The following is a 12,578-nucleotide window of genomic DNA, read 5'->3' as shown; positions in this document are numbered from 1 at the left end:
GGGTTTGTTTCTGAGGAATCGGCAGATTGCATTTATTGGGTACCCGTTTTTCTTGAAAACATTGTATAGGTATTTTTTCTTCTGCTTTTATAGTTCTTGGGTGCTGCAATATGATGTAGCTCGTTGAAATAATGTCTTGATGCAGCTCTGTTTGTGGGTGTTGGGAGGACAACACACACATCCCAGGACAGGCGAAACAAAGACATGCACAAGAATTCTTAGAGGCATGGCATTCTGACAATAACTCCTTCAATTCACACTACGATTTAGGTCCTACCTGCCTTACCTTGGGGAAAAAACAGAAATGACATCAGCTGCCTTAAGAAACCAAGACCTATAAATAGAGAGGCAGGACATACCACCAGCGCTTCACCGGAGACTCTCACTGACCATGTTACCTAGTATGGTGTCAAAACATCTGAAAACAAACATTCAAGCTAATTTACACATTTATCATCAACCTGAGCTACAAATCTTCTCAACTTTCGCTAATGGGACTTGTGCTTTGATTTAAATTGGAGGACGCCATTACAGACCAATGTGAAGCCTGTACTACTTTAGCTCCCAAACTTCCTATAAATAATTAAGGAAAACCTCCTTTTCTAAACCAACAAGACTGGCATCAATGTGAAATAAGTGTATTGTGGCACTGATATTAAAAAGTTAAATTAGGCCCTTTTTTGCCTCCAATAGGACGTACAGTGATATGTAGATGCCATCAGGTGGGACCACTGATAACTAGCTTTGGTCTGACCCAACCATGTAACATTCTCACTTGGAAAATTCGAGGTCGGGTCATTCAAACACAATTTCTCCAGTGAAATATATTTCTATTGCATCTCTATGATGATTTAATTTACTTCAGTAATGAAGACTAGAGAAGTTCAGCCAGTTTTCCTTGGAGAAAACTAGAGGATATCTCATACAAGGTACTCAAGAAATCACGAGGTGTCTGGACAGAATAGTTCAGAAGAAGCTCATCTCATTTGTGAAAGGATGGAGAATGAGAGGACACAGATTTAAAGTAATTAACAAAAGCGATAAAGCAGAATCGTTTTCACGCAGTAAGTAATTAAGATCTGGAGTGCACTGCCTGAAATGATAATGTAGGCAGGTTCAAAATATTATCATGGTTATATAAAAGGCAGGAGAATGACATCAAGTGAAATGCTTATTCATGGAGCTTGCACATGTATGATGGGTAGAGTGGCCTCTTTCTGAACTGTAATGATTCTGTAAATTTACAATGTTACCCCTCCCAATCTGACCCACAATGCAATTATTCAATAAATTATATCACATCTTACCTGTCTTCCAAAACTTTAATGTTGTCATGTAATGCTTTTTGTTGCTCTCTTAACTGTTGATTTTTGTTGTAGTATTCTTCAAGTCTCTGAGCATCTCTGGAAATACAGAATTGTATACTGACGTAGGATTCAAAAACTCAGGAATCATTTAAAAAACAACTTGCATTCCACTCTTGTCTAAATGTCAAAATGAATTTTTGATTATACCAGTTCTCCACCTAGTTTACATGAAGTCTGGTAGACAATATATGCCTGTCTAGGCATGTGGCATGTCAATACAAGTGCAAAACTAGTGTATGTTGATGGTTCAATTTGCGTGAATGTTCAAGAATGTACACAAATTCATAAAGGACATAAAGAGAGCAACACTTCAAATTTGTGAAAGCATTATGGTGACTGATTAGTTTATTTTAAATTGAGAACTGAGATTAAATAAATGACTAGCAAGAGTTAATTTTAATTTCGTGCTTTTTCATTGTGTATAAAGAGCCTTCTTTACAGTTTTTCTCAGTTGCATCTGGCATAATATCATGTTTATTTGTTCCAAATGTGAACGTTTAATTTAAATTAAATTTCTATCAATAGTGAGTTCTGATGCTAAAGTCCTATCGCTTTTTTAACTTGAAACTTAAAATCCCATGAAACACAGAATATTGTGGACACTTAAACGAAGCTTATATGCCTTGCTGTGGTGTTAACAGCAGACCAAATATTCTGAAATAGTCTGCCATTAATTTGTAAAATATTCTGCAGCTGCACTTGACAATACTTTAGAACCTCTTCAAGCTACAACATGTTTACCCTCGGTACTGAGTGAAACCTAAACACAGGTTTAAATGGATTCTTTCATCATTGGTTTCGTTCATCTGCTCCATTTACATGGATGTGAAGATATAACATTTGGAAAATTCCAAAGAGTTTGTTTTGTTTTTCAAAAGACTTTAAAACAGCAAAGTATCAAAAGTAAAATTAAAAATAAAAACAAAGAGAAACAAAAATAAAGCAGAGTATTTAGTTTCTTGCAACAAATGAGATCGCCAGGTTGCCTCAGAAGTTCAGACTTGCCAATGGCCTTTGCCCCAGTATCTACAGAATCATGAGCTGTAATGTTTAGCAAAGTTCTACATAAGAGCACCATTGTCATGCTTGTTATCTCACTGAAATATTAAACTTCAGGAATTTGGGGGAGTCAGTAAGTGACTTGGTAAGGACCATTACATTGACAATGAGATACTTGTATAATGATTAGTCATTTTGCAAGGAATGTAATGAATCACAACAAACTATTCAATGAATCTGCTAGATTTGTCCATTTGTTAGTTGTATTTAAAATGACTGAGAAAGAAGAAAAAACTCAAATTCATTTCAGGCTTAAAACAATTCAAATTATACAAAATTAATTTGATATTTCACAAATGTGGATGTATTCAACCATTATATCATCAAGAAACAGAAAAATCAATTATCTAATAGGTACAGGAACACATGCAAGCTTTATGCCAAAACTACATTTTCACGTCCCATCATGATCGATGACAATGCATGATTTATCCAATCATATTCTACACAAGAAGACCTAAAAATCAACAGATAATCAATTTTTCAATTATAGTTTCAGTTACATCACACTGTAAATTTTTGCTATAAATTCCATGTGTTAGGATTGAGCCTTCCACTACCACCCGATGAAGGAGCGACGCTCTGAAAGCTAGTGTGCTTCCAATTAAACCTGTTGGACTATAACCTGGTGTTGTGATTTTTAAAATTATTCTGCATTAGGTTCACACTAAAGAAGGTCAAAAGCTGGAGGTTTGCAATTGAGAGAAAGACTGGCCTATCATTCACAGAATAAAACAAGCATTAGTCATCCTTAACATACTGAAAGTCACTGAGACAGTGCAAAATCTAGTAGGATAGTTTCTATTGAATAGCAAAAAATTTTTCTCCAAGTATTTCTGTTGCAGTGAGCAATTAACAACAAATCACTTCTGATGCAAAGCCAGTGAACGAACAGTGTTCTTAAACAACTTTAAGAGGAGCCCTGAGGAGGCACTGAAAACTGGGGAATTACAACTCAGAAGGCCATTTGGCCAGCTATGTCTGTACTTCCTCTGGTAAAACAATCCAAAACTCCAAACAGTTTCATTTACTGTTCACAACTCTAAAAACTCAATTATAACAACAGCACCAGATTGAGCTGGTCAAGGCCTAAAGGATATAGCTGCGAGACTAGGTGCGAGGCTGGTGGTGAGGGAATCAGTAAGATGCAAAAACATAATTGATCTCAGCCTCACAAATCTGCTGAATGCAGATGTATCTGTCCATAATAATATTGATTCATTGACCACCGCATGAAGTCCTACCTCCACATGAAGAATACCCTCCACTGTATTGTGTGGCATTATCATCTGCGCTAAAAGGGAGAGATTTCAAACTGATCTAACAACTCAAGACTGATAGCCCACAAATCTATCAACACACTGAAACAGCTAATGATGAACCTAAAGGACCCTATACCAACAACCAGCAAAACGAATGTCATTTACAAAATACCAAATACTACATCGGACAGACGGGAAGAAAACTAGCCACTAGGATACACGAACACCAACCAGCCTCTAAAAGGCATGACCCACTATCACTAGCATCCATACATACAGACGAAGGACACCACTTCAACTGGGACAATGCACCAGTCTTAGGACAGGCTAAACAGAGACACACATGGGAATGCCTCGAGGCCCGGCATTCAAATCGGAACTCCATCAATAATCAGATCGATTTGGACCCCATTATGAGAAAAAAAGAACCGGAAATGATATCACCCACCTTAAGAGACCAAGTCACATAAATAGACAGCAGGACAGAACACCTGCGCTTCACCAGACGCTCACTGATGATGTTACCTAGCACGGTGACAAAACTTCTGATAACAAACTTGTCAGATCAGCGAACAAACTTACAATCTGAACCTCAACCTGAGCTACAAATCTTCTCAAAAATCAGTGTCTTGTAGTTGTACTACAGAACTTGCTGCTCCCCTAACCAAGCTCTTCTGGTAGTTACAATATTGGCACCTATCCTGTCTAGTTTTTGATACGGCCAAATCTTCTACATCGGACTTAGAGTAAAAAACATTTCTGCAGTGAATACAATCAAACTATGATGACACAGAAAAACCTATTCAATGAAGATATAATATTAGTTATCATATTCAGTTTATAACTGGAAATACAAATACTAAACTCTGCTAAATAACCCTATACAAACACACACACCCCGGTTTAAGAGGGGGTGAAAACAAATAATGCAGATGGATTCTCATAATTTGGTTGTAGTGTGCCTACCTCTGAACCCAGGAGATTCCACCTGCTCTGGAAGCGTATTACAACAGGTTTGAACAGATCGATTAAAGGTATCCACACTGTGCAGAGTTTTAAAAAACTCACTCCAAAAGCTTTAATACTTGAAAACAATAAAGTTTAAGCAATTCAGATGTCTAACAGTCTAGTGTTCGGACAGAGAACTAGATGCCAATGGAAATTTTTGTCATCACAGTCATTCAGAAATTAATGGTAAGCTCTATAAAGGCCTCCCATGTATTAGCTGGACTGGAGTTTCAGGTACTATACAGTGGATCTACAACAAAGGTAAATTCCAAAAAAAAAGGAGAGCTGAGATTCTGTCAGCAGGCTTCTCTCCATTTACTCCAAATAATATCCAAAGCAGAAACTAGTATTTAACAGTCATAAACAGAGGCAGGGGGTTTTCAACAAACAAGCAGTTATAAAATGACATGTGACAACCTTGTGAAAATAAATGTCCTAATATCTTATCATGGAACATTTTAAAAGAAAAAAAAATCAGGCATGCATGATGCTTTGATGTCAAGTCCCGAAAAATGATAAAATACAGAACCTTCAGAACACAGTGATGTCCTTGGATTGACATCCACAATCATAACGATATTCGTTTGCATTGGATATGACCTGAAGTTACAGAGATTTCCCATTTCCTGCTCCCCTCCCACCCCACTCCTATTTAGTACACTCTCTACTGTAGCTTTGAAGTCTAGGGCAGTCACTCCAAATTCACCTCTGGAGATCAGTTCCTTTGACCATGTTGTACAGAGGTTGGAGTGAAGTCAGAAGCAGAGTAGACAAAACAAAACTCAACTAGAGGATCAGTGAGCAAACTATTCCTTTGCAAGTGTGACAGCATTGTCAATGAATGCTGGCATCGTTTTGTTGCTGAGTGTTGATACTCAGACTCGAAGCCTGTGACCAGTGATGTGCCACAAGGATCGGTGCTGGGTCTATTGTTTTTTGTTGTTTATACAAATGATTTGGATGTGAACATAGGAGATAATTAGTAAGTCTGCAGATAACACCAAAATCAGAGGTGTACTGGACAGTGGAGAAGGTTATCTCAGTACAATGGGATCTTGATCAGATGGGCTGAGGAGTGGCTGACTGAGTTTAAGTTAGACAAATGCGAAGTGCTGCATTTTGGAAAGGAAAATCAGAGCAGAACTTATACACTTAAATGGTAAGGTCCTGGGGATTGTTGCTGAAAAAGAGACCTTGGAGTGCAGTTTCATAATTCCTTGAAAGTGAAGTCGCAAATAGATAGGATAGTGAAGAAGGTGTTTTGTACACTTTCCTTTATTGGTCAGAGTATTGAATATAAGTGTTGGGAGGTCAAGTTGCGGTTGTACGTGACATTGGTTAGGCCACTTTTGGAATATTGCGTGCAATTCTGGTTTCCCTCCTATTGGAAGGATGTTGTGAAACTTGAAAGGGTTCAGAAAAGATTTTTGAGGATATTGCCAGGGTTGGAGGGTTTAAGCTATAGGGAGAAGCTGAGTAGGCTGGAGCATTGGAGACTAAGGTGTGAACTTATAGAGATTCATAAAATTGCGAGGGGCTTGGATAGGGTAAATAGACAACGTCTTTTCTCCTGGGTAGGGGAGTCTACAACTAGAGGGCATAGGTTTAAGGTGATAGAGGAAAGGTTTAAAAGGGACCGAAGGGGCAGCCTTTTCACGCAGAGGGTGCTGCATGTATAGAATAAGCTACCTGAGGAAGTCCTGGTACAATTACAACATTTAAAAGGCATCTGGATGGGTATATGAATAGGAAGGGTTTTGAGGGATACGGGCGAAATGCTGGCAAATGAGACTAGATTAATTTGGGTTATCTGGTCAGCATGGACGAGTTGGACTGAAGGGTGTAATTTCCATTCTGTACATGTCTCTGACTCCATGCAGTGGTAATTAGCCAGGTGGGATCATGAACAGGCTGGGGCTGTTTTCCCTGGAGCGTTGGAGGCTGAGGGGTGACTTATAGAGGTTTACAAAATTATGAGGGGCATGGATAAGGTAAATAGGCAAAGTCCTTTTCCTGGGGTTGGGGAGTCCAGAACTAGAGGGCATAGTTTAGGGTGAGAGAGGAAACATATAAAAGAGACCTAAGGGGCAACATTTTCATGGTATGTGTATGGAATAAGCTGCCAGAGGAAGTGGTGGGGCTGGTACAATTGCAACATTTAAGAGGCATTTGGATGGGTATATGAATAGGAAGGGTTTGGAGGATATGGGCCAGGTGCTGGCAGGTGGGACTAGATTGGGTTGGAATATCTGGTCAGCATGGATGGGTTGGACCGAAGGGTCTGTTTCCATGCTGTACATCTCTATGACTCTATGACATACACCTGGGAAAATTTCCACATTGCCAAGTAGAGGGCATTACTGTAGCAGCTTGGACAAAGTCAGAAATCTCACAACATTGGGTCATAGTCCAACGGGTTTATTTTGAAATCAAGCTTTCGAAACGTAGCCCCTTCATCAGGTGAATTGAAGGGGCTACACCTGAAAGCTTATGATTTCAAATAAACCTGCTGGAGCATAACCTGGGTGTCGTGTGATTTCTGACTTTATCCACCCTGATCAGCACCTCCACCTCAACACTAGCAGCTTGGTTAGGGGTGCGACACAAATCTTATTATACTAGGAATGCTGTTGTCAGAACACTTTGCTTTTGCAGTATTCAGTACTTTCAGAAAGGAGGTTGGTTAACTCAGTTGACTGGATGGCTAGTTTGTGATGCAGAGTGATGCCAACAGTATGGGTTCAATTCCTGCACCACCTGAGGTTACCATGAATCAATCTCTCTCTCACAGACATAGAACTTTACCTTTACTTTCAGGAGTTTAAGGATATCACAAACTGAATCGAATTGATTCAAGACTGCCATTGAAATAGGATGATGTAGAGCTAAGGAGGATGAGGTGTTGGATCATCCACTTGGCACTTCTGGCTGAAGATAAAGTCAAATACTTCAGTCTCCTCTTTTGCACTGATGTGAGGGCTCCATCATCATTCAGGATGGGATATTTGTGGACCATTTCCTCTAATGAGTTATTCAACTGTCCACCACCATTCACAACTGGAAGTGAGATAAACAGACCTTATGCTTGATCCATTAGTTGTGGGATCTCTTAGCCCTCTCCACTTGCTGCTTATGCTGTTTGGCATACAAGTCATCCCACATTTTAGCTTCACCAGGTTAAAGCCTCATTTTTAGAAATCACGGGTGCTACCTCTGGTGTGCCAACCTGCATTCTTCAGTGAACAAGTGTTGACTGTTTAGTTTGATGATAATGATAGCGTGGAGAATATGCCAGGCCACAATGCTGCACATTGTACTTGAATACAATTTCAGTGCACAGCAACTCATGAAAGCCCAAGTTTTGAATTGCTGAACCTGTCCAAAGTTCAGAGTATTTAGCATGTCGGTCATGCCAATTTCCACAATGTAAAGATCTGATTATGTCTCCACAGTGACTGTGTAGTGGTCACTCTAATTGTTACTCTCATGGGCGAATACATCTATAACAGGTAAGTTGGTAAAAATACGGTCAAGTAAGTTTCTCTTCTTTCTTGCTAGTTCCCTTATCACATGCTGCAAAACTCAGACTAGCAGCTATGTCTGTGAGGAGCTGGTCACTGAGCCAATCTGTGACAGAGCCATGCAGAGTACATTCTATGCTACACTCACCCTCAGAGTTTCCTCCAAACAGTGATAGGGGCAGGAGTTGGGAGGGATGGAGGTTTGGAGGAGTACAGATAGGTGCTATTCAGCAAGATATTGCCTAGTCAATGTTTTACATAATGCTATCAGACATCATGAGGTTCATGATTTTGAGTCAATGTTGAGGAGTCCCAGGGTAACTCTCTCCCCATTGAGTACCACTGTGCCACTTCTGGAAGGGAGGAATAGTAAAGGTGGAGTTTGGAGCACATTTATACTCATGGCTTCATACCCTACAGACAATATCAGGCTATTGCCCAACTAAAGCATGGGATATTTTTTTCAATGTTGGCACAAAACCCTTTGATGTTAGTATAGGTTCTTGACAAGGTCATGTTTGTTGTTTCTTCCAGGTCTAGAGTTATATGTCGATCAGTCAAGACTTTATCTGGTTCACCAAGGCCCTTTAGAGAAAAGAGTCATAAAGTAATATGGCATGGAAACAGACCTTTTGGTCCAACTCGTCCATGTCAATCAGGATGCCCAAACTAAACTAGTCCCATTTGCCTGTGCTCCCCCACTTCAACAATACCATTTTGCTGACAAAGTACATATTTGCCATACATTTGAAAGTATGACCGTTGCACAGATGCATTGAAACAATTTTCCTCTTCAGCTACTAAAGAGGGGAACAGGACCACAGCTAGTTGATGCCCTAAACCAGTCATCTAGACAAGCACCTCACCAAGGTGGTACTGATCTGGAAACATTCAGCTATTACAATGTTTTTGAATCTTCACAGACATCCAGATTCTCCTGTGGACCAGCTTGTATGGTTCTTAATTGAACTCCTCATGGGAGTAATTGGCTGTTTACATCTAATCCTCTCGAGAAGTCACCTCTCTAGAGGGCCAAGTTGTACAATGCACAGCAAATGACAATCATGTGACTTGTGAATGTTGGAGTGTGCTATCTGGTCTACCCTAATATCTGAACTGCAGTCTCAGCAAAACAATGATCTGGTCAACCCTTGGCTATCATTGTACCTACACTCGGGATCCATTCACTAGACTCATCAACCAGTTTTTTTTTTGTGAATTATACTTTGTCACTGAGCAGACAGCTATCCTATCTGGACCAGGAAGTATTCATGGTATCTCGGAAGGTTGAAGGATGTCAGCACCATGCACAAACATGTATGACTCTCTGATTGTAATCATACATAGTTGGCAGTTTTGACTAGTATCTTTTTTGGGTAATAAATGCCACTGGCTATCAGCTGGTACTTTTGTAAGTGCATGGGTAAAATTGATTACCTCTTGTACTCTTGGAAACAAGCTGGCAAAGCCGTTAGCTTCTTCTACTTGCAAAAGGCAGCTAATGATGCCCAAACATAGCATCAATTAAGACCTTGAGGCAGTGATTTGCTGCAGACTGGGTGATCCCACTGAGGTATTCATGCAATGCCTGGAATGAATAGCAGGCACAGAAGTTCAAAATCACCATTTTATTTTGAGGATACACGCATCAGTTCACCATCCACTCAATTCAAGATTATCTCATCCAAAAGCATATCACAGAGAGACGAGAATCTCTTTTGGTAAGTCATAAGAGAGAAACCTTTGTTGTTCTGCCATCTGAAGGCAAGACATTCTGACCCAGTGTTGGGGTTAGCAGAACATTCCCTTGCATACCTCTGCCTGATCTGTTGCATCCCTTCCAAAACCATCACACCTCTGCAGGTTGGTAAACTTCATGGCCAGTTGGTCTCCTCTTTCTCCACAGCACTCCAGAAGGATCCTCTAACAGAACTGTCAATTCTCATCAGACACCAAGTTAGAGCATTGGGTTTTGCTCCCTTCGCCAAGAAATTTACCTGACCCAGAAGTAAACATTTGCATGAATACACAAGTCTCAGCCGAGTCTTGCTCTAGCCAGGCATAACTCTAAATGCAGGCTTTTCATCCGTGTTTTCAACAATCCACAACCGTAAAAATCACACTGGCCATGTTTTTCTTGCACCCACTGCATTATGGCATGTGCCATGTTTTAATTCAGTCAAATGGAGTCTAAGTATCTTTAATCGCTTGTTAATTAGGTATTTTAAAACTAATAGCCAGCTGCCAATTTCAGCTCCAGCCCAAGTACTACAGCAGGCTGAAGTGATGATATCAGTTTCACGATCCCAAGTAGTCTTGCTGGATTTTATCCATGGGTGAAATTACAGCAGTCCGGCTTTGCAAACACAAAGTTTAGCCCATATAGCGTGCAGAACGGCTCAAGGAGCTTCAAAAGTGACTGAACAGAAATCTAAACTTCTCTTCCTCGTTACAATAGAAAAAACTAAACTCCAGTTCTTCAGAAGGTTCACTGGACCCAAAATGTTGATTCTAGTTTCACTCCACAGACGCTTCTAGTCCTGTTGGAGTTTCTCTAGCAATTTCTGGTTCTTGGTTCAGATTGCCAACATCCTCAGTTCTTTGTTTTATTTTAAACTACTAATTATGACAGTATAATTGGTCCTTGAAAGAATATTCATGATGGAAAGGAGTGAACCTGAAATATTCACATTTGCACCTTAGGTGTAGTCAACTACGACATTGAACGAAAATTAAATAATTTTTACTTGTAAATTATAGCCCATGACAGATTTCTAAGATAGCCATTACTTTTAAGTGTAGATTATGTACATTGCAGTTGCAGTTATGCTAAAATAAAGTTAATTGCCCAGATATTATTTCTATTCAATGCCTGTTAATAAAATTCAACTTTACATATTCTGAAAATGGACAGTTTCAACTATAGGTCATTATTATAATATGAAATTATGTTAAAATTTAGATACTTACAAACATCGCTCCTTCTTTAGCTTGCTTATTTTCATTTGCAGCACTGCATTTAAAAGAAATGTATTTTAAAATGACACATATGGACACAGCATTAAATCATTTAAATCAAGATCAAATTAGTAGATGTTCATGAAGCAGAAATGCTCCAATCCTACCAATGATTGAAACTCTATTCTGTTCGTTCATTATCAGAAAGGCAAAGGGAACTGGAAAATGCTGGAGTCAAGCAGCAGGTTAGTCAGTGTCCAAGACAAAAACAGACAAATTGATGATCGGTCTCTTCAAAACAGTTTTGAACAAACGTTAATTTGTTTGTAATCTCCAAGAACACTGGCTAGCCTGAAGTATTTTTCCAATATTTTCTTCCATTCAATTGTCAATTTGCTCAATTATTAACTGTTTACAATTTCAAAACTATAACATCTAGTCATTGATAGAGTTACTTTACAACTAGGTAACAGGGTCTGCATTGTAGGTGATGGCAATAGTGTAAGGTAAACAATTGAAAAGCTAAGAACAAATATGCGATCAGCACTGTAAACAAACTTTCATCCTGTTTTAATAAGAACCTGCTGTTGGTAGCTAGCTGAAAGTCAAATTGGGCATATTAGCTCTACTTATCCAGTCATCGGTGTGAACCATACTCAAACCTATACTCAATTGAATATAAACATGTAGAAGTGGAAGAAAAACTGACAGTTATTAATCTATTGTAAGGCCTTTTTCATGACTAACATGCTGCTCTCTCTCTGCAGGGAGGAGATTAGTAATTTTCAGATAGTTTCTAATCAAGCTGACATTGATTCAGTGATTGAAACAGATTGCAATGTTGAGCATTTGGACATGTTGTTGGTTTCTTTAAATTACAAATGTTTGTTTATTTAAAACAATTGTATCCCAAGTGGGTAGTTTATCTCAGTTAAATGAAAACCTCGCTGGAGCAGAATTGTCTGCTTGTATAATTCAACCTCTCTCCTGGAAGCCAGAGATCATTAAGCAGCCTTACGTTAGTTAGTTAAAAGACACTGGAAAGTAATAACAGTTCATACTGTTTTGAGATAATAAGAGATAGCTTAAAGTAGTATTTGAATTGGTTATTTTGCTATATTCATTTTGTTTCAATGTAATACACAACTTACAAAGACTGTGAGATGTTGGTTTAAGCACAGAGGTCGTCATTTGGCCTGCCATATCTGTGCTCTCCACAGGAACAATTCACCTACTGCCACACATCTTCTTTCTTTCCAGAGCCCTGCATATTCTTCCTTTCTAGATAGCAATCTAATTCCCTTCTCAACATATTGATTGAACCTTCCTTCACCACACTGTCAATGCTAATGAGTCACTTAGCCAAAATATTTTTCCTGATCTTGCCGATCACTATGTCGTCC

General features: G+C 39.1%; 1 protein-coding gene across 5 annotated transcripts in view; it reads right to left on the bottom strand.

The window, feature by feature from the left end:
- Window positions 1–12,578, bottom strand: part of rbbp8 (retinoblastoma binding protein 8) — a 157,720-nt gene that overhangs the window by 42,107 nt on the left and 103,035 nt on the right. For all 5 annotated transcript variants that reach the window (XM_060822818.1, XM_060822815.1, XM_060822817.1 and 2 more), the window contains 2 exons: window positions 11,188–11,230; window positions 1,308–1,403 (listed from right to left, as the gene is read on the bottom strand). In XM_060822818.1, coding sequence (XP_060678801.1) covers window positions 1,308–1,403; window positions 11,188–11,230 — 139 coding nt within the window. The remainder of the gene's footprint in view (window positions 1–1,307; window positions 1,404–11,187; window positions 11,231–12,578) is intronic.

This window comes from Hemiscyllium ocellatum, chromosome 4 (genome assembly GCF_020745735.1).
Source record: "Hemiscyllium ocellatum isolate sHemOce1 chromosome 4, sHemOce1.pat.X.cur, whole genome shotgun sequence".
Classification (NCBI taxonomy): domain Eukaryota; kingdom Metazoa; phylum Chordata; class Chondrichthyes; order Orectolobiformes; family Hemiscylliidae; genus Hemiscyllium; species Hemiscyllium ocellatum.
Note: the sequence above shows the minus strand (reverse complement) of the source record. Positions and strands in the feature narration are given on the sequence as shown.